The sequence below is a fragment of the Felis catus genome, chromosome D2 (assembly GCF_018350175.1).
Source record: "Felis catus isolate Fca126 chromosome D2, F.catus_Fca126_mat1.0, whole genome shotgun sequence".
NCBI classification, from domain to species: Eukaryota; Metazoa; Chordata; class Mammalia; order Carnivora; family Felidae; genus Felis; species Felis catus.
In genome coordinates, this window is record NC_058378.1 from 60934170 (window position 1) to 60955380 (window position 21211).

A 21211-nucleotide genomic window follows, 5' to 3' on the forward strand; every position below is an offset into this window, starting at 1 on the left:
GCAGATGGTGAGTTCGAGCCCCATGTCAGGCTCTGTGCTGACGGCTCAGCAAATCCTGCTTTGGATTCTGTGTCTCCCTCTCTCTCTGCCCCTCCCCTATTTGTGCTCTGTCTCTCTCTCTCTCAAAAATAAACAAACATTAAAACAACAACAACAACAAAAAAGATGTTTCTCTCTCACAACCTGCAGCCTCCTGCTAGTCCTAAATTCATAGTGACTAATGTTATGGCAATGGAAGTACTAACAAGAAAGAACATTAATATTATGTTAATATTAGCAATGTTAATATTCCTAACACACTGCAGAAAAGACTATGAATTAATGCCTCAGAAGGAGTACTTACAAGAATATCAGTATTTTCAAAATAATTCCTCCAGTATGGTCTGATTTTTCGCTGTCCACCAATGTCCCATACATTCAGTTTAAAACCTTGTGATTGTACACTTTTGATGTTAAAACCCTGAAACAGGCAAAAACACCAAGCTTTATTAAGCTTTGAGGTCATAATTCCAACAAAGTTACATTTAACAGCTATGTTATTTATTAATTATTATGTACTCTGCCAGATATGATACTGGTAATAGTGAAAATAGTCTGTTATGATAAGGAAAAAAGAAATGTGTTTTTACATGCTTACTTCATTCAGGTTTTGGAGTCAGTATTAACGTCATGGCTAACGTGGCGCTTTCTCTAGTAAGTGCCCATAAATGTGCACACGTGCACAACACACATACCTGTGAGGACACCTGGGAATGAGAATAGCTTTGATAATCAACACAGCCACACTTCCTGATGGATCCTCAAGATGGTAACATTTAATAGAACATTACATTTAACTACCAAAAAACAGAAGCTGAATCTCAACACAGAACAGAACAGATTCTTAAAGTTTCAAAAAAGGCAAGAGTTGGGGCGCCTGGGTGGCTCAGTCGGCTGAACGTCTGACTTCAGCTCAGGCCATCATCTCGCGGTCCGTGAGTTCGAGTCCCACGTTGGGCTCTGTATTGACAGCTTAGAGTCTGGAGCCTGCTTCGGATTCTGTGTCTCCCTCGCTCTCTGCCCTTCCCCCACTCACACTCGGTCTCTCAAAAATGAATGTTAAAGAAAAAAAAAAAGCAAGAGCTACAATCTGGAATTTAGGATTTTTTCAAAAATTTCCTCATATGGATTAATCAGAAAAAGGAAGGAACTGAAGTCAGAACACTATGGGAGAAGCTGGTTTGTGACTGGAGTATTAACCCAGCGAGGCAGGGATGGCCTGCTGGAACAGCATGTTCAGACTCTGAAGTGGAGCCCTCAGTTACAGGCAGTGATGAAAATAAACAAGCAGGCATTTGAAACTATTCTTTAATAAGCATCTCTGATGAACTCGAAAAGAAAGTATTCATTTTCAGGACAGTGACTCAAGGTGGAACTTTGAGGAAGGTGAGCAAATCAGAGGCAGGTGGAACTGTGAGCTGGGAGTTAGTGTGCGGAGAAACAAATTAACAAGACCTTTGGGGTTCGGAGAGAAGGCATTTCATGCGCAATAATTAAAAAATAAATCTTTCTCTGAGAATGATATAGTGAAATCAGGACTTAAAAAATCCAATCAACAGCTTGCTACCACAGAAGTGCCATTTCATCCAGAATAACTGGAGTCAAGCGGGCCTGGGGATGCCTCCATAAACATTTGCCTCGTCTGGCAGCTTGCCAACACGACTGCCTAGCACAGAAGGACAAGGCACAGTGTGACAGCACAGGAACACTGCCACCCAGTTTCCACCGAGGATAAACAGTCACTAGAGGATACCTGGGAGGAGGCGGACTACAGCTCCTGTAAGAAGCCAAGGACCGAATACATTAGAAGTTTAAGAACTCCAAAGGGAAGTGGCTTAAGCTTATTGTAAAAGGCAGCTTCATTCTCAACTCATTGATAAAGCCACTTTTGTGTACTTAAAAATTGGACACTTAACTACAGTAGTAACTGTCAAAGCCAGTAACGTGAAATCTTTCTGGAATGAAGCACGTGATAAATAAGAGAAACTCCTGGAATCTGACCATATATATCAACTACCTTAACATTCTATAAGTTATCAAAAGAAAAAAAATTCTGTAAGTTGTCAGACCCAACAAGTCTACCAAGAAATTATTCTAAGGAAATAATAATGAATGGGTACAAACCTTTAGAGATGGGTATTACTAAGTATTTACATATATATCAATGTAGAAAGATGTTCAAGATGCATTATTCAGTGAAAATGATATGGTATATTCTCTATGAGTCATTTTTATTTTTTATTCTGAGAATTTATTTTATTTTTTAAAGTTTATTTATTTTGAGAGGGAGAGAGAAAATCCCAAGCAGGCTCCACACTATCAGCCCAGAGCCTGATGTGGGGCTCGAACTCACCAACTGCAAGATCATGACCTGAGCCAAAGCTGGATGCTTAACTGACTAAGCCACCCAGGCGCCCCAAGAGTTTATTCTTAAGTAATCTTTACACCCGACACGGGGCTCAAACCTGCAACCTTGAACTCAAGAGTCGTACACTCTATTGACTGAGCCAGCCAGGCACCCTATTTTTAATTTTAAATATACCCATCATAGGGGGCCTGGCTAGCTCAGCCGGTACACAGTGTAACTCTTGATCTCAGAGTTGTAAGTTCAAGCCCCATGTTGGGTGTAGAGATTACTTAGAAATAAAATCTTTATTTTTTATATTTTTTTAATGTTTATTTTTGAGAGAGAGAGTGTATGTGTGTGTGAGCACAGGAGGGACGGAGAGAGAGAGAGGGAGACAGAGGATCCAAAGCTAACAGCAGGGAGCCCAGTGTGGGGCTTGACTCACGAACCATGAGATCATGACCTGAGCCACAGTCTGATACTTAACAAACTGAGCCACCCAGGTGCCTCCAAAATAAAATCTTTAAATACACCCATCACATACATGCATAGAAAAAAAACCTGAATGGATACATTCCTAAATGTTAACAGTGGTTATGTCTGGGCATTGTAGGTGATTTCTAGTTTCGCAATTTTATTATCGTTTGTAAATTTACTATAATGAGCAGCTATTGCTTTTTCTGATATTAAACAAAAACACAACAAAAGCTTGTTTTTAAAGAATAAATATGAAACCTCGACATCATATAATAACAAAATCACCTATAACGCATCAAATAAAGCCTGAAAGTTAGAATTGGAACTTTTGAGGCCAGTTCTAACTTAAGAGTTCATTTCCATGTTCACAGTGTGGACGTTCTCATTTTAGTGGTACTCTTAGGAGATACAGCCTACTTCTAATACTCAATTAAAAAGAAAAAACCCTAGACTTTTCTTTTTCTGGCAGAAATCCTGACACACTAATATGTGTTTTCAGCTCTTCTAGGCTAGACTACTGTAATTTGCTCCTCCTTAGGCTATACATTAAATTTGCTCGGAAGCTGTAAAATTGCTCATTTGGTAGCAATTGAAGTGACTTTTCTGCAAAAAGTTGCAGATCAGTAAGCCTCACAAGCTGTGAAGCACACACTTTGGCACAGCCATTCAAAGCTGACACCAAACTCGTATCACAGTACAGTGATGGAAAATGCTAAAAAAACCTCTGGTTTTCCTAAAACCTCTAAGGCTCATGCACTTTAAAGTGACTAAGACCAACGGGGCTGTGCTCTAGTTAGGAAGCCCAACGAGTTGGCCAAAGGTCAAGCTTTCTCATGATTTCCTACAGGGAAGGAGGTCTAAAGAAACAGCTCTAAAGAAGGAGGGCTGTTACATTTAGCATTTGTCTTTCAACTTCCACACTGGAAGCACCACCGTTGTATTTTGCTTGCTTAGCCTTAGGAAACAGGCTGGATTAAAAAATACAGGTAATTAAAAAAAATTGTTTTTAATGTTTATTTTTGAGAGAGAAAGAGAGACAGAATGTGAATGGGGGAGGAGCATAGGGAGAGAGGGAGACACAGAATCTGAAATAGGCTCCAGGCTCTGAGCTGTCAGCACAGAGACCGACATGGGGCTTGAACTCAGGACCTAGATCATGACCTAGGCCAAAGTTGAACACTTAACCAACTGAGCCACCCAGGCACCCCCAGGTAATTTTTAAATTTATTTTCTTTTATACTCTCTCTGTATTTTCTACATGTATTAATTTCATAATCAGAAGATTAAGCTACTTTTTTTTAAAGTAATCACTTAGAGGGCTCCTGGATGGCTGAGTCAGTTAAGCATCCAACTTTGACTCAGGTCTTGATCTCATGGCTCCTGAGTTCAAGCCCTGCATCAGGCTCTATGCTGACAGCTCAGAGCCTGAAGCCTGTTTCAGATTCGGTGTCTCCCGTCTCCCTCTCTCTCTGCTCCTCCCCTACTTGCACCCTGTCTCTCTTTCAAAAAATAAAATAAACATTAAAAAAAAATTAAATAAATAAATAAAAGTAATCATTTAGAGCTGAGGGAATTGTGTCTTGATATATTTATGCTTATTTGAATGATTTATATAAAACTTGGTAAAGTATAAAATTTATCATTTTAACAATTGAAATTGTTTTTAATGTTTATTTATTTTTTTGGGGGGGAGGGGCAGAGAGAGAGAGGGAAACACAGAATCCAAAGGAGGGTCCAGGCTCTGAGCTGTTAGCATAGAGCCCTACACGAGGCTCAAACCCACAAACCACGAGATCATGACCTGAGCTGAAGTCGGATGCTTAACCGACTGAGCCACCCAGGTGCCCCTCATTTTAACCATTTTTAAATGCACAGTTCAGTGGCACCAAGTATCTTTACACCATCACCACCAACCATCCATAGAACCTTTTCATCCTGCAACACTGACTCTCTGTGCCCATTAAACAATGACTCCCTCCATTCTTCCCTGTCTCTAGCCTCTGGTAAGCACTATCCTACTTTCTGTCTTTAGGATTTTGACTACTCTAAGTACCTTATATCTATGGAACCTCTTGATAGATTTTTGAAATATTAGATTATTTTTAAATTGCACAGACTTTCTTCAGTAACAAAACTTGGGAGTGGACAAAATTCTATATCCCATTTTGTCTTCCATATTGCTATGATCACCTTCCTTGTGTCACACAAGCACCTTGGGGCCAGGGCAGTGCTCACCTGTGTAGGTGTAATGTGGCTGATGTCTTCGGATGCAAGCTGCTTCAGAAGAGTGGTCTTGCCAGCATTATCCAAGCCCAGGAGAAGGATTCTCACCTCCTGGTCTGGTGCACTTTTCAATTTGCGCAAAATTGAGAGCAAGCCCTTAAACAACCATGAAGAAGACAGATTACTTTTGGGGCACTGACTTTGATATTACTGGATATCAGAATGTCTTCTCCTCCTTGAAAAACGTTCTTGGTTGTGGAGAGCTCATCGTATTATTTTCCAGTTGAAAGTGATTTATTCCATTTGCTGCCTCCTTCTAAGTTTTGGCAGAAATCTTTCAGTAAATTTTGCAATTTAGTAAGTACCATGGCTTATTCCTGCTCCTCCTATTAATCCAGCTTAGCAATCACCCCAAATCTTCTGGGATTGTGAACTACTAATCTCATACTCCTAAAGCCCTTCCTGTGCACTTAGTAGAGCACACATCATATCAGACTACAGGGCATTGATTGCTGCATTTTTCTCCTTTACCAGAGTGAAGTTTCTTGTAGGTAAGGGCTATAGCTTCAGTCTCCCCAAATGCTTGGCACTTATAGATAGACACTAGATAATAGTTGTTGAATTAAATAAAATTATCCACCCAGTAAGTGAAAGATTTTAAGATGCTATACAAAAACAAAAACAAAGTTGTATAAAATTGTATCTGAGCTGTTTAAAACTTTATTTCAGTTTACATTTAAGACTTCATCATTCAAAATGCTCTACCATCAAAAAAATATATATATCCTCATCTAAAAAAAAAACCCACACAACCTCTATTATCTAATTTTCACAAGATCCTTATAGGTGCATGGTAGAAATTATGTTTTTCAGATGAAAAATCTGATACAACAGAGAAGTTAGAAAATTGTCAAAGTCAGTCACGAATAAAAAAAGTCAATTTAACCAGAGTATTTTTGACTAGTAATCTGATATCTGTTCCTTGTTTTTGTTATTTTTTTTAATGGCTGGAAATAAATCATATTGGTTTTCAGCTACGAACATAAGAAAAATCATGTAAGATGGTTATTTGTTCTGTCCTGCAGCTGACAATCTCGTTCCAGTAAGGCATGAGTTACAACAAGAATCAAAGAATTCCAGAGTTTAAAGGGCATATAATCTAATCTCCCAGCCCAAACAGAAATTCCTTTAAGCTGAGTCTTAGAATTATATAAAAATGGTTATATACTTTTATCCCTATTGCACCAGGCAATAATTCAAACCAGTCTGTTCACTAAGATCAAATAATAATTCTGTGAAATAATTCTCAACAATTGAGTCTTTGGACAATGATATGCAAATATGCATAATTATTAAGAATTCCTTTCTGCCTCAGAGACTCGTTGTTTACCACTTCCAGTATTCTGTATCTGCACTGACTTGCTAAGGATTACATTAACCTCTCTGTGCCTCAATTTTTTTCCAGCAATAAAATGGAAGATTTAGTTTAAAACAGAAAGACAAAATCTATACCAAAAGATTTGGGAAAGAGTGATTGAACAGATTTCAAACAAACAGATAGGCAGGACTTTTTTTTTTTTTTTTTTTTCTTAAGGGCATGACGTTTTTCTTTTGTTTTTATCTTATCTGGCCTTGAATACTTTGACACCATTCCTTTTTTAAACTATATTTATGAGAAGTCTCCCCGGCTTCTATTAGCTACATTGCAATCACTCATTTATAATACCACCTTTCAGAACAGTTAAAATTAGAATTCTGAGATCCTCAGGGGACTGGTAATATAAAAAGGCTAGAACAGGGAAAACACATTGTACTACTCATCCTGAGTTCTTGATTAGATGTCCTCATTACTTCTTCCAATAAAATTCTAAAATAACCAGAATTTATCACGTCAGTACATGAAATGACAGTACAGGTAAAAGTCTTCTCATGCATTATCTACGAGTGTAGAAATTATGAAAGATGTTTCCATAGACTATTTGCAAGGTTCAAAATGAACATTTTAGGTTTTTTTCTCATGTGTCTTTTAAAACAAATCAGTAAATAAAAACCCTGCTTTCTAAAAAAAAAAACCAAAAAACAAAAAACATGGCTTTCTGCAGGCTGAGACTTGTTACACATTGATTATATTTGAAATTGAAAAATGAAGAGAAAATAATTTCTTTTTGAAAAGGGAGAAGCAAAGCACAGAAAACCATTCTAACTATACCTAAACTTTGTTAATTTATTGTATAAAAAAAAATGATACTTCTATACTTCTAATGAGTAATTTTCCTTGAGAAACAATAACTTCATATGCTTTACCTTTAAGTGACATGACAGAGAAATGGAAAATTCTGCTACTATTTTCTTCTATCAAAGTGATAAATGGCATCTGAAGCATGGTCTAGGGAAGACAAATGCAAATACGGTACCACATCATATTAACCCAACTACTGAGGACAGGGGATCACAGGATTATCAGGGTTTGCTAAATAGGGAAGAGGATATTTATAGATATCAGAGTTCTGCCTGAAAGGTACAAAGTAAGCTGATTTAAGAGGCTGGAGGAAAGACAGAAGAATAAGTCTACCCTAGGTTTCTAAACACAAGGACCATACTTTATTTTAAATGTCGAATGAAGGGAGACAGCTATTGGAAGTTAATTTTATTGTGGGCCTGAGTTTTGCAATATAAACATAAGGAAATGAATTTTTAAAGTGATCTTTTGGTTAAAATATTCATTCATTCCTTCATTCACATTAAACACCCACCATGTGCCCCAAGTGCAACGGGAGCAAAGCAGACATGATCTCCGTGTAGGATATGTCCTCCTCTGACACTGAATAAAGGCAATTTAAGAAATCAGAACTTTAGTTAATTGTATAAGGTCTGCTATCAGCATGTGTGCATATAAGTTATCTGCACCCTGGTGGACAGAAGTGGTCTGACTCAGCCACAAAACATTTAAACTTTCTACAGGCAAATTATGAATAGATGTGCTATTGACTACAGATATTTTATCTGCCTCAAAATCAGCTTCAACTCCACTACTGGCAGAGGCATGGTGCGCTGACCTAAAATGATGCAAACTAGGTCATTCAGAGAAACTGGAGTGGCGGAGGGGGAGAGAGGTGTGTGATGGTAGTGTGATGGAAAGTGTATGTGGCTGTGAGGAGCAGTTAAAATTTAAGTATTAAAATTAGTAACCCAACTGTCAGGTACCTGCACTCCCCATAACTAGCTTTTTCTTTTTTTTAATGTTTATTTTTGAGAGAGACAGTATAAGGAGGGGAGGGGCGGGGGCAGAGGATTTGAAGCTGGCTCTGTGCTGACAGCCAAAGAGCCCGATGTGGGTCTCAAACCCACGAACCAGAAGATCGTGACCTGAGTCTAAGTCGGTTGCTCATCCCAGCACCCAGGTGCCCCACCCCCCTCATAACTAGCCTGAATGAAACTGACTTCAATTTATTTTTACCTCTTTAACAACAACAACAACAAAATACCCTGTTCACTGAGACCTTATTAACTTCCAGGAACTCCTATAGCTTTCATAGGGAGAAACTCACCCAAACTTGTCTACTTTCTCATTGCTCTACTAAATAAATACAATGTTTCCTGAGGAACAAAGTAGGGCCATTTCCCCAGGAGCAGTGGGTTCCCACCTCACCATAGTCCCAATAAAAACTTTATGGGTGAGGGGGGCACCTGGCTGGCTCAGTCAGTAGAGCATGTGACTCTTGATCTTGGGGTCGTGAGTTCAAGCCCCACATGTGGGTAGAGATTACTAAAAATATATAAACTTCAACAACAACAACAACATTATTATGGGCTTTGGGATTTCATAGACTTGAATTCAACTTCCTTATATATATAATCCTGGGCATTTAGAAAACTGGAACAATACTCTTAAGAAAAATGCTATTAAGATGAAATGTGGTAATGTGTGTAAAGTATGGCGCATAGTAGGTATTCAAAGCAGTAGTTGTGGGTGTTTTCCTTTCATTTTTTTTTTCTACTTTTCACTGACCATTTTCTGACCAGAAAATACAATCTTGGGAACGAACTTCAAATGTTGAAAATGCTTGATAACTACCACTAGGTTCCTGTATGTAGAATGGACCCCATAAATAATTTCTGCGTGAAGAAGTCATCTATTAAATAATAACGATCACTCATGCACTAAAATTGCTGCCATCTTAGCATTTCACCAAAGACTCGATATCATAATGTGGGGATAAAATAGCTGACTAAATGTTCAGAGAAAACATTTGGGCTTTTAAATAAAAAATAAAATTTATTAGTCATAGCTGAAGGTTTAGAAAACAAAAACAAAAACCTGGGGCTCAGTCTTCCGTTGTACAGTTATCACAGGGATTCATGGGATACCAGATGTGACACATTTAATCACACCACTGATGGTTTAAGTTCTATGTTCTGCTTTCAGTTCTAAGAATAGCTCACACTTTTGGAGATTAGAATCCAGAATGATTTGCCCTAATTTCATATTGTTCAATTTAGGAAAAAAGAAAAAGAAAAACAAAGTCTGTCTTGATCAATGAACGCAACAGTTGTACACAATAGTGTTGTCACACTGTCAATTTGCACCTGGAAACATGAGCAGTGGTTAATTTATTGTGTCCTGTAATTATAAATTAAACAATCATGAAATTACACAGTCCACTTAATTGATAAACAAACTGGGAAAAGTTAGCCAACTCTCATGCATTTCTCATGATGACATCTCATTCTCTGTTGGTTTGGCCTGACTTTTTCATTCCAATTCTAGTTGTTTTCTGTGTAAATATTTATATTTGTATTCATTTGTTGAGAAAAACTTAGCCTTTAAAGGGACAGCTCATGTATAAACGATTAATAATAAGAAAACATGTAAAAATCTGTTTAGCCTGGGGTTAATAAAACTGCAGTGTAGCAAGTGTGAAATGTGATTGGCAACTTCAGATCAAATAATTCTACTTTTTTTAAACAATCTGACAATGTAAAATCAATTTTTTTCCTATAAGAATTTACTCATTGGATAATCTGACCAAAGGTGCATGCATTTTTTTCCTTGCAGACATCTAGTTTTTTCTTCATAAATTAATGAACGTGGATCAATATTTTTAAAAGTCAAAAAGACAAGTAACTATAAGTTTGAGTGCCCGGCTCTGTTCAGTTGGTAAGCCAACGAACCTATTCTAAGTGCTTCAAAGTCAATTTTGCTTTGACTTGCTCTAAAACTACTCAGTTCCATTTTAATACCCTCCATCTAACCACAGAGAAATAAAAAAGGAACAGCGAGCGTGTCAACGGTCCAATCTGTCACACATCATAATTCACAATTAGAGAAAACTTTAATTAGGTCTGACAGGGAAAAGCCAATTGACACCCACTCCAGTTTTAATTTCCCATTCTTTTTAGTTTGGGGATCCCAAGATGAGACTAAGATCTTTGGTTCTGGTGTGGTCATATGAAAAACATTGCAACAGGTTTGAAATGAAATACTAAGGACCGGGCAGCAAATTTGCCTCCATCAATATGGATTAAGAATTCACAGGAAAATCGGTCATCACCAATAAATAGCCTTTACGGAACCCTCAGCAAGTAAATAACTCGTTCCTGCAGAAGTGCGCCCGCCACGCAGCCACCAGGACCACGTAAAATCCACCAGGCATCCCTACCAAGCGGTACCTCTTTGTGTCCTGGGATTTACACCCCTCCCCCCAGAGGCCCGCTCATCTCGAGGAAGAGGAGAGCTAGGCTACCATCTCTCCTGGTACCGCCAGGGCGACATCAAAGGCAGTAGCTCTGGCCCTTCTCCCGGCTTCTGGCTGGGCCCCGACGGACCCAGAGGCGCGGGCAAGTCGAATCCCTAGGAAGATCGAAGCCTGCTTGCGGAGGCTGCTATCCGCAGTTACTCGGATCCGCCCTCATCTCAGTAAGGATGGAAACCCGGCTCTGTACCGGGATAGCCACACACCCTTCCAGCCCCGTCCCTTAGCTTCAGACCCGCTGCAAACCTCGCCTTCCTCCCCAGGCCCAGGTCTCCTTCCAAGGGCCCACCGTCGGGGCTCCCCGCTGCCCCCCGAAACCAATCCAGGACCCAGAAAGCAGGCTGAGCGCCGTCCCGTTCCCTCCTCGGCTTTAAACGTAGTGCCCCGACCTGGGCCTGAGGACAGGAGAGGGGTGACCGGTCAGCTCTGGAGGGGCCCGGGCCCCCACACTCACCATCCTCCCGCCGAATCCCTCCTCCTCCTCCTCCTCCTCCTCCTCCTCCTCCGGCCTCCCCCGTTACCAGGGGCAACTGCTGCGGCACCGCCCCCGACGTCCCTCGCACGCACAGCGGAGGAGCAAAGCAGTCGTACGGGGCGTGGTCCAGCTCCGCTTTCCCTAAAGTGCGCAAGCGTGCCAAAGTGCCCGCCCACTGCGCAGGCGGGCTGCTGGGTCCACGGGAGGCAGCGGCCCGCTGATGGAGACCCGGGGAATGGTTAAAGCTTGCCCACGTGGCTAGTGGGCGCTGCCCGGCCTGTGATTGGTCGAAAAGGAGAGGGGCGGGGGCGGGATGAGGGGCGGTTCCGGGCCTGGGCAGCAGGTTAGTACTGGCCAGGCTTCTAACGCAGGGTTCTTCTGTTGGCAGTTGTCTCAGTGCATTCTTTTCGGGGCCAGGTAAGGGGTCTTGGGAGGAGGCCGCCTACCACACCTTCCTTTAGACCCAACATCCCGGGAGGGAGCTTGGATTTCTGTCCTGACTGCTCGGGAGGGGCTACTGCTGAAGCTGGGATTCCACCTGCCGAAGCCACGTGGCGCGAATAGTAGCTTGGGGCTGCTCAGGGGCCTCTCCCTGTGGACCCCAGCTCCATAGCTGAGGGGTGGGGGCATTATGGGATATGCATCTTTCTCCACACCTGTGTTAGGGTCCAGGATGGAGGAGTCCCGGTGGTGGGAGGCTGCCTGTCGGAGGGCAAGAGACAGCCTGGGGATTGGCCCTGAACGCTGAGGTGAGCCGATGGCAGCAGGGGTGAAAGAAAGGCGTTTTGGAATGGCCAGGTTTTGCTAAGCAGCGTTGGACCAGGCGGTACACCGTTTGCAGTCCTGGAGGAGGCAAAAAACGGGCCTGCACTTACAGGCAAGCAAGAGCGAAAGGGATTCTGGGTGGGTTGAGAGGTGCTACCTCCCACCCCTTCCCCATGCTGACGTCAGAAAGAGGAATTAATCTCATATGTACCAGGTCCTGTTCTAGACTCTCGCGACACAGCAGGGACGAAATCTGCCGTCATGGAAATTACATCCTTCCTAGTGGAATGCTTTTCACATAAGATTTCATTTCATTCTCACGGCCCTAGAAATTGGTTGTTTTAAGCTATATAGAGTCGGGACTTGAACTCAGTTCTGACTCTTTGAGGAAATGACTTTAACACTATTGTATTGTACAGGCAGGTGGAAAAGAACGACTTATATTTGTGATGTGAACCCAGAACTTTTTTTGAGTTGATAAAGTGTTGCGACTAATGACAAACCTGGACGTTTGCAGTCGTGTGTGTACCTCTTGCCTCCCTCACTGGTTTCTTGTGAGGATTATGTGAATTATTATGTATCAAGTACATAAAATACTGCCTGGCACATAGGAAGAAGTGCTACATAGGTCTTAGCTATTATTGTTCCATCTAGGTTTTTGGGCTTTGCCCCTCTTCCTATAAGCAGGCTTTCCAATCTAGTTAAGGTCACTGGAATGAAGGCAGATTTCCCCTGAATGGTCCTTAGCTGTTTATGCATTCAACTAAAGTGTGTTTTTAAACGTCTGCTGGCTGCATACTTGCTTCAGATCCTTGGAGAGAAAACTCAGTTCAGAACCTTGATTAAATAGATGCAAGATGAATGGCTAATTCAGAACCTGCACTCCTACCATCTACCCATCTCTAGCCTGTTGTTTCTTTTGTGAAAAAGTCAGGGCAGACTTCTCTTTCTGAATTGTCTGGTGTCTAACATCATGGTCTCCTTGGGGTCACAGCAGTGTACCTGGGCTTGCTTGTGTAATTATTAGCCTCATTCTTCCAACTTTCTCTAGGCAGCCTTGGCACCATCCCCCCCCCCCCCCCCCCCCCCCCCCCGGCCCATCTCAAGTGGTCTTTGTGTTTGATCTTGAGTCTTTGGCTGCCTTGATCTTCCACTGATGCAAGTACCAGTGATGATGTTTTGTTTTTCTTCCTACGTGGGATACAAACAGGCAATCTTGAGTCCTTTCTCCACTTGCAAGAAGATACCTAGAGGGAGTTTGGAAGCCTGTTCTCTGAGCTGTGATATGTTTGCCAGAGAAAATCAACTCTTTTTTTTTTTTTTTTTTAAACGTAAGCTGTATCTGTAACGTGGGGCTTGAACTCAGGAACCCAACATCAAGAGTCGCATGCTCTACCAACTGAGCCAGACAGGCACCCTGAAAATCAAGTCTCTATAAGAAGGATGAGCATTACTTCAGGAGAGGTAATAAGTTGTTTCATTTTTCCTCTTTTCTCTCTTTTTTTCTCTCTCTCCTTCTTTCTTTCTCCCTTCCTTCCTCCCTCTCCCTCTCCCTCTCCCCCTCCCCCGTTCATGCTCTGTCTCTCTCTGTCTCAAAAATAAATAAACGTTAAAAAAAAAAAAAGAATTGGGGCCACCCTGGACATGATTATGACTTCTTTAGGGAATACTAGATGCAGCTCATGTAGGAAGAGGGAGAATAACTGTTAGAGCAAACCTAGGGACCATGTACCTCCTCCATGTAGGAGGGGTAGGCCATCAGCAGCTTTGTGACAGAAAGCCTGCTCTTAATTCTGTAACCAAGACAGGTTCTGAGTTTGACTTGAAAGAGTGATGTCCTTGATGCCTAGAGAGCCCAGGAATAAGCTGAAATGCATTTCAGGCAGGCAGTAAATATTTTTAGAGGTCCCACGAGAGCTACATATGAACCTTACAATCTGCCAGGGGAGGCTAACTTTACACAAATTACTGTACATGATAAGAAAGTGATGATTACAAAGCCAAGCATATTGCAAATGACGATAGGATGCTGTGAGAGTATATGACACAAGGGTTTGAGTATGCCCTGAAGGAGTCCTGGACCTGTGCCCATTGGGGGGCAGGCAGCAGATATTTGGGAAATGTTTTATTTATTATTATTTTTTAATGTTTATTCTTTTTTGAGAGGGAGAGAGAATCCCAAGCAGGCTCCACGCTATCATTGCAGAGCCTGATGCAGGGCTTGATCCCACGAACTGTGAGATCATGACCTGAGCTGAAATCAAGAGTCGGATGCTTAACTGACTGAGCCACCCACTTGCCCCGGGGAAGTGTTTTAGACATAGAATTTAGGTGTGTGTGTGGTTTTTTTTCCTTACGTTTTGTGTAATACAGGGGCTGAGCAACTCCTATTCTGACCTCAGTAATGAGGGCAAATTTTCTTGAATAATAGCAAATGATTACCCCTTCATGATAGAAGTACTTCCGTTATGAAAGGCAGAGGACTTTCCAGTGTTGGGTTGAGGATGGAGAGAGATGTCCGAGGACAGTGTGTGTGTGTGCGTGTGTGTGTGTGCGTGTGTGTGTGTGTGTGTGTGTGTGTGTGTGTGGTGTGTGAAGAAGGAAGCGTAACATGTTGTTCTTTTGGGCTGTCTCCAGCAGGGGAGTGGGGCTGCAGCACGGGGCTCTGTAAGCCAAGGCAGTGTGTGATCTGCTGGCCACTCCTTTTAGCCCCCTGTAGGGTCAGGGAAAGTAAACTCTTGCCTCTCTAGCATTCCTGGGTTCAGTTCTGACTGCATGAAATACCTTTGGTCTTTGAACCAACCTGCAGGAGGCCAAGTCAGCCTTTCCACAGAGGGCAAAGCCCAGAACTTTCCCTTGGGCTTTGTGGCGGAGTGAGAGAGGTAGGAGTCTGGCAGTGGACACTGTCTGGCTGGCTTCTCACTTCTCCAGAGGTGAGTGGTGGCCTCAGGGCCAGGTGAGGATACCATGGAAACTCCATGTTAGGTCTCTCCTTCTCTCCTGGCTCCTTTCTTCCAGGAAACGACTCACCCCCAGCATGTCAACTTGGTGAAGTCTCTCCCACCCCAACAAAAAAATCTAAACATTGGCCATCTCTCCCTTTATTGCATTTGTTGGCTCCTCGGGCCTCCTACCTCTCTGGATGTTCTTTCTCATCTATTTGGGCTTCCTTTTTTTGGCTTGCCTCTTAAATGTAGTGGTTTTCAGGGCATGTCCTCAGCACTTTATCCTTCCTGTTCTGTGCATTCTCACTGGAAAACTTCATCTTAAACTGCCTCGATGCTGCTAACTCATCACTTTACTTTTTTTTTTTTTTTTAAATGTTTATTTATTTTTGAGACAGAGAGAGAGAGAGACAGACAGACGGGGAGATAGAGCATGAGCAGGGGAGGGCAAAGAGAGAGGGAGACGCAGAATCTGGAGTAGGCCCCAGGCCCTGAGCTGTCAGCACAGAGCCCAACTCGGGGCTTGAACTCACGAGCTGTGAGATCATGACCTGAGCTGGAGTTGGACACTTAACTGACTGAGCCATCCAGGCGCCTCTCATTGTTTTACTGCTAATTCAGACCTCCGTACTTTCTTTTTAGCCTTAACACCCAGTTGCTGAGAAACTTGACCTTTTATTCAGCATTTACTTGAATTCTTGAACTAGGCGCTAGGGTAGCAGAGTGAGCAAAATGGACATAATCCCTGGCTCCAAGGAGCTTATGGCCTAGAGGGGAAGGTAGGCGTTAATTAATAACACAGAGGGACGCCTGGGTGGCTCATTTGGTTAAGTGTCTGACTCTTGATTTTGGCTCAGGTCATGATCTCACGGTTAGGGAGTTGGAGCCCCATGCCCCGAGTCCGGCTCTGCACTGATAGCCCAGAGCCTGCTTGGGATTCTCTCTCTCTCTCTCTCTCTCTCTCTCTGTCTCTCTCTCTCTGTCTCTCTCTCTCTGTCTCTCTCTCTCTCTCTCCCTCCCTCCCTACCTCTCCCTCTCCTCTCTTTCTGCCCCCCCCCCAAATAAATAAACTTAAAAAAAATTTTAAAACTGAAACCACAGAGTGTTAAGGCAAACTGGTATGGCTCTGAAGAAAGAGCACAGAGCCAAGAGGGCTTACACAGAACACCTCATCTAGTTGCCAGGATAGAAGTGGCAAGGGTCCTTCAAAGGATTCCCTGAGGAAAGGTTTAAGCCAAGATCTAAAGGATGAGTAGGTGCTTCCTTGCAAGTAACTCAGGACTCTCCTGGAGAGCAAAAGGCTACTTTTTGAGGGAGAGGGTGGACCCTTGAAGTTATGTGCTAATACATCTGCTTTTCAGGCTGCTATTTATTCTGAGCTGGCTCTGCTGTGCCTTCCCTGGAAGCTATAGGGGTGCATGGGTCTTTACTGGGGTGGGAGTCTTGGGTAGAATTCTTCTTTTGTTTTACCTCTACTTAATATAAAACATTTATTTTTAACTAGTCCTATGGCTTCCATCAGCAATATGTTTCCTTTCCCTAATACTGTCAATACTGGCTTTGTTTGCTTAATTTTGTGAGTGCTTTTGGAGTTTGGTGAATGTATAACTCGAGATGACTTTAAATCTTGCTCAAACTGTGCCTATGAACTTGTTATGTGACATATATAGAAAATCCTCAGTTAAGGTGATGTTTTTCTTTTTTTCTAAGTTTATTTATTTCTTTTTTTCTTTTTTTTTTTTAATTTTTTTTTTCAACGTTTATTTATTTTTGGGACAGAGAGAGACAGAGCATGAACAGGGGAGGGGCAGAGAGAGAGGGAGACACAGAATCGGAAACAGGCTCCAGGCTCTGAGCCATCAGCCCAGAGCCTGACGCGGGGCTCGAACTCACAGACCGCGAGATCGTGACCTGGCTGAAGTCGGACGCTTAACCGACTGCGCCACCCAGGCGCCCCTAAGTTTATTTATTTTGAGAGAGAGGGAGGGAGGGACAGGGGCAGAGGCAGAGAGAGGGAGAGAGAGAATCCCAAGCAGGCTCTGCACTGTCAGCCTGGAGCCCAATGTGGGGCTGAACTCACAAACTGTGAGATCATGACCTGAGCTGAAGTCGGACACTTAACCGACTGAGTCACCCAGGCGCCCCAAGGTGTGTTTTTCAAGGAAAAATAAAAGACCTGGTTGCTGGGGCGCCTGGGTGGCGCAGTCGGTTAAGCGTCCGACTTCAGCCAGGTCACGATCTCGCGGTCCGTGAGTTCGAGCCCCGCGTCAGGCTCTGGGCTGATGGCTCTGAGCCTGGAGCCTGTTTCCGATTCTGTGTCTCCCTCTCTCTCTGCCCCTCCCCCGTTCATACTCTGTCTCTCTCTGTCCCAAAAATAAATAAGCATTGAAAAAAAAAAATTAAAAAAAAAAAAAAAAAGACCTGGTCGTAGAAGATAGAGAGTTAAATCTGAAAATTATTCCTTTAAAAAAAAAAAAAAGGATGGGTAGGTGTAAGTGAAGAGGGGAAAGAGGGGAAGGAAGAGTATTCTGGACAGGGAATGGCATTTGTAAAGGACCTGAGACAGGTGGCAGCCTACTGCATTTAAGAAAGTCTCGTGGTACTTGGAACTCAACACATGGAAAATCCAACTACCTGTTTTGTCTTTTAAAAAAAAAGAATTTTTTTTAATGTTTTTATTTATTTTTGAGACCGAGCATGAGCAGGGGAGGGGCAGAGAGAGAGGGAGACATGGAATCCAAAGCAGGCTCCAGGCTCCAAGCTGTCAGCACAGAGCCTGACGCGGGGCTCGAACCCACGAGCTGTGAGATCATGACCTGAGCTGACGTCGGTTGCTTAACGGACTGAGCCACCCAGGCGCCTCTCCCTGTTTTCTCTTAAAGACTGTTTTTCTATATTCTTTGTCTCGTCACATTATGGTCCAAGTCAGAAATCCTGTATATCACTCTGGATACTTGTGATGTGTCAACTTATCTAAGTCAAACACCCTCCCCGCCCCCCCGCCCCCGCAGTCCCCCTCTCTGGTATGCTTCCAGTTTAGACTGAGCGGGGAGGGAGAAACAACTATTTTGTAGCGCACACACCTCCCAGTAATTCGATCAAACGTGAATTTGGGTGCTGTGGTGAAGGGATTTTGCAAATGTAATTAAAGTCCTAATTGGTTAGCTTTGAGTTAATCTAAAGGGAGATTATCCTGGGTGGCCTGATTTAATCAGATGGAATCCCTTTAAAAGAGGGCTAGGCATCCCCTGGGGTCACAAACTCAGCCATAGCTGGGCCTCCATTGCTCTGCTTCCCTCCCAGGATCATCCCTTGGTAACTGCTTGCAGCTGCTGGCTTCAGGCTTGCCTAGCAGAGTTCCCACAATTACATAAGCCAGTTTGCTAATTCCTCATGCTAAACCCATTTTTATATATTTATCAATATTAGGTGAGTATATATAAAGGATATATGTATCCTATTGATTCTGCACCCGTGCTCGAACCCTGACTAATAGACTGTTTCTCCTGTAGCCAGTCATTCAGCAAATCCCAAGCTTCTGCTGCTTTAAAAGTTTCTGTCCTTTTGGTCCCTCCTCTCTGTTCCTGTGCATCTGGTTTCCTATGAGCCCCATGTCTTCTTGCCTGGATCATTGAAGTTCCCTTCCAGCTGGTCTCTTTGTATCCTGTGAAGTCCTACCACACTGAGTTTATTTTCATGTCATTGCCCAGAGTTTTCTTTCTTTTCTTTTAACATTTATTTATTTTTGAGAGCGCACAAGCAGGGGAGGGGCAGAGAGAGAAGGAGACACAGAATCCAAAGCAGGGTCCAGGCTCCGAGCTGTCAGCGCAGAACCTGATGCGGGGCTTGAGCCTGTGAACCGTGAGATCATGACCTGAGCTAAAGTCGGATGCTTAACCGACTGAGCCACTCAGGCGCCCCTAATTTTGTTTTTAACATTTATTTATTTTTGAGAGACAGAGAGAGACAGAATACAGGTGGGGAACAGGGTTATCTTTCTAAATGACACATCTGATCTTGTCACTCTGCTTAAAATTTTGTAATGGCTTCCTGAAATTTCTCAGGCAAAAATTCAAAAGCTGTTTTTATTAAAATTTTTTTTCAACGTTTATTTATTTTTTTTGGGACAGAGAGAGACAGAGCATGAACGGGGGAGGGGCAGAGAGAGGGAGACACAGAATCGGAAACAGGCTCCAGGCTCTGAGCCATCAGCCCAGAGCCCGACGCGGGGCTCGAACTCACGGACCGCGAGATCGTGACCTGGCTGAAGTTGGACGCTTAACCGACTGCGCCACCCAGGTGCCCCTCAAAAGCTGTTTTTATTTTTTATTTTATTATTATTATTATTTTTTCATCGTTTATTTATTTTTGGGACAGAGAGAGACAGAGCATGAACGGGGGAGGGGCAGAGAGAGAGGGAGACACAGAATCGGAAACAGGCTCCAGGCTCTGAGCCATCAGCCCAGAGCCTGAAGCGGGGCTCGAACTCACGGACCGCGAGATCGTGACCTGGCTGAAGTCGGACGCTTAACCGACTGCGCCACCCAGGCGCCCCTATTATTATTTTTTTTAAACGTTTATTTATTTTTGAGACAGAGACAGAGCATGAACGGGGGAGAGTCAGAGAGAGAGAGAGGGAGACACAGAATTGGAAACAGGCTCCAGGCTCCGAGCTGTCAGCACAGAGCCCGACGCGGGGCTTGAACTCACGAACCACGAGATTATGACCTGAGCCGAAGTCGGACGCTTAACCGACCGAGCCACCCAGGCGCCCCAAAAGCTGTTTTTAAAAAAAAGAAAAAAGATTTTATTTTTGGGATGCCTGGATGGCTCAGCAGGTTAAGCATTCTACTCTTGATCTTGGCTCAGGTCATGATCTCAACAATTCATGGGTTGGAGCCCCGCATTGGGCTCCGTGCTGATGGTGTGGAGCCTGCTTGGGATTCTGTCTCTCCCTCTCTCTCTGCCTCTCCCTCGCTCATGCTCTCTCTCCCTTTCTTTATCTCTCTCCCTTAAAATAAATAAATAAACTTTAAAAAGATACTTTATTTTTAGGTCATCTCTACACCCAATGTGGGGCTTGAACTCACAACCTTGAGATCAAGAGTCACACATTCTACCAACTGAGCCAGCCAGGTGCCCTACAAGCCTTAGCTTTTTTATATAACGTCATTTTCTTTCCTGTCTTAGCGTATCAATTTTACTTCCTTTGAAAAAAAATTGTTAGTGGTTCCCTAGAGTTTGCCACGTACATTTACAGCTAATCCGAGTCCACTTTCAAATAACACTAAACCGCCTCGACCGTAGTGCCAGTAACTTATGCAAGTATTCCTAGCTACTCCCTTCTGTTACAGCACTGCTGTTATTCATGTGGAGTATCCATAAGCTGTAATCATCGAATACATTGTTGCTGCTCTTATTTTGAACAAACTGTTATCTGTTAACTGTTAACAAGTAGAATAAGAAAAATAAAGGGGTGCCTGGCTGGCTTAGCTGGTAGAACATGTGACTCGGGATCTCAGGGTTGTAAGTTTGAGCCCCACATCGGGTGTAGATATTACTTAAAACAAAAAAAAAAGAAAAAGAATTTATTTTGCCTTCATTTATTCCTTCTGACACTCCTTTATGTAGGTCTGAATTTATGACCTGTATCATTTTTTTTTTCTCTCTGAAGAACTTCTCATATCTCGCAAGGCAGGTCTATTGGTGATAAATTCCCTCAATTTTGTTTTCTGGGAAAGCCCATATTTCTCCTTCACTTTAAAGGATAATTTTGCTGGTGTAGAATTCCAGGTTGGTGGGTTTTTTTTTTTTTTCTTTCAGTGCTTTAAATATTTCACTCTACTTTCCTTGCTTGCATGGTACCTGAGGAGAAATCCAATATAGTTCTTTGTTCTTCTGTAGGTAAGGTGTTTTCTTTTCCCTACCTCAGACTTCTTCCTTGACTTTCTTTGTCTTGATTTTCTGCAATTTGAAATATAGTGTGACTAGGTGTAGGTTTTTTTTTTTTTTATTTTAATCCGAGTATAGTTAACATGTAGTGTTATATTAGTTTCAGGTGTACAATGTAGTAATTTATTTAGTTCTGTATATTACTCAGTACTCATCATAAGTGTACTTTTTTTTAATGTTTATTTTTGGGAGAGAGAGAGTGAGTGAGCATGAGCAGGGTAGAGGCAGAAAGAGG

General features: G+C 42.7%; 2 protein-coding genes across 13 annotated transcripts in view; one reads left to right on the forward strand and one right to left on the reverse strand.

Annotated features, from left to right (window-relative positions):
- ARL3 (ADP ribosylation factor like GTPase 3) overlaps positions 1-11413 on the reverse strand; it is a 37754-nt gene extending 26341 nt beyond the window's left edge. The window contains exons 1-3 of one of the 3 annotated variants that reach the window (XM_045040617.1): positions 11294-11413; positions 5099-5242; positions 344-460 (exon numbers count right to left, since the gene is read on the reverse strand). In XM_045040617.1, the coding sequence (XP_044896552.1) occupies positions 344-460; positions 5099-5242; positions 11294-11296 (264 nt within the window). In that variant the 5' untranslated portion in view covers positions 11297-11413. Of the gene's footprint in view, positions 1-343; positions 461-5098; positions 5243-7839; positions 7891-10830; positions 10989-11293 lie in introns of those variants that run through there. The other 2 variants (XM_045040618.1, XM_023240867.1) reach the window with 2 other exon arrangements.
- Positions 1-21211, forward strand: part of SFXN2 (sideroflexin 2) — a 59981-nt gene that overhangs the window by 24607 nt on the left and 14163 nt on the right. For 2 of the 10 annotated variants that reach the window (XM_045040613.1, XM_019813758.3), the window contains exons 1-3: positions 11634-11731; positions 11980-12191; positions 13416-13543. The exons of 1 other annotated variant lie outside the window; for it this stretch is intronic. In XM_045040613.1, coding sequence (XP_044896548.1) covers positions 13523-13543 — 21 coding nt within the window. In that variant the 5' untranslated portion in view covers positions 11634-11731; positions 11980-12191; positions 13416-13522. Of the gene's footprint in view, positions 1-11633; positions 11732-11979; positions 12192-13415; positions 13544-14687; positions 15013-21211 lie in introns of those variants that run through there. 7 more of the 10 variants (XM_019813759.3, XM_019813761.3, XM_019813760.3 and 4 more) reach the window with 7 other exon arrangements.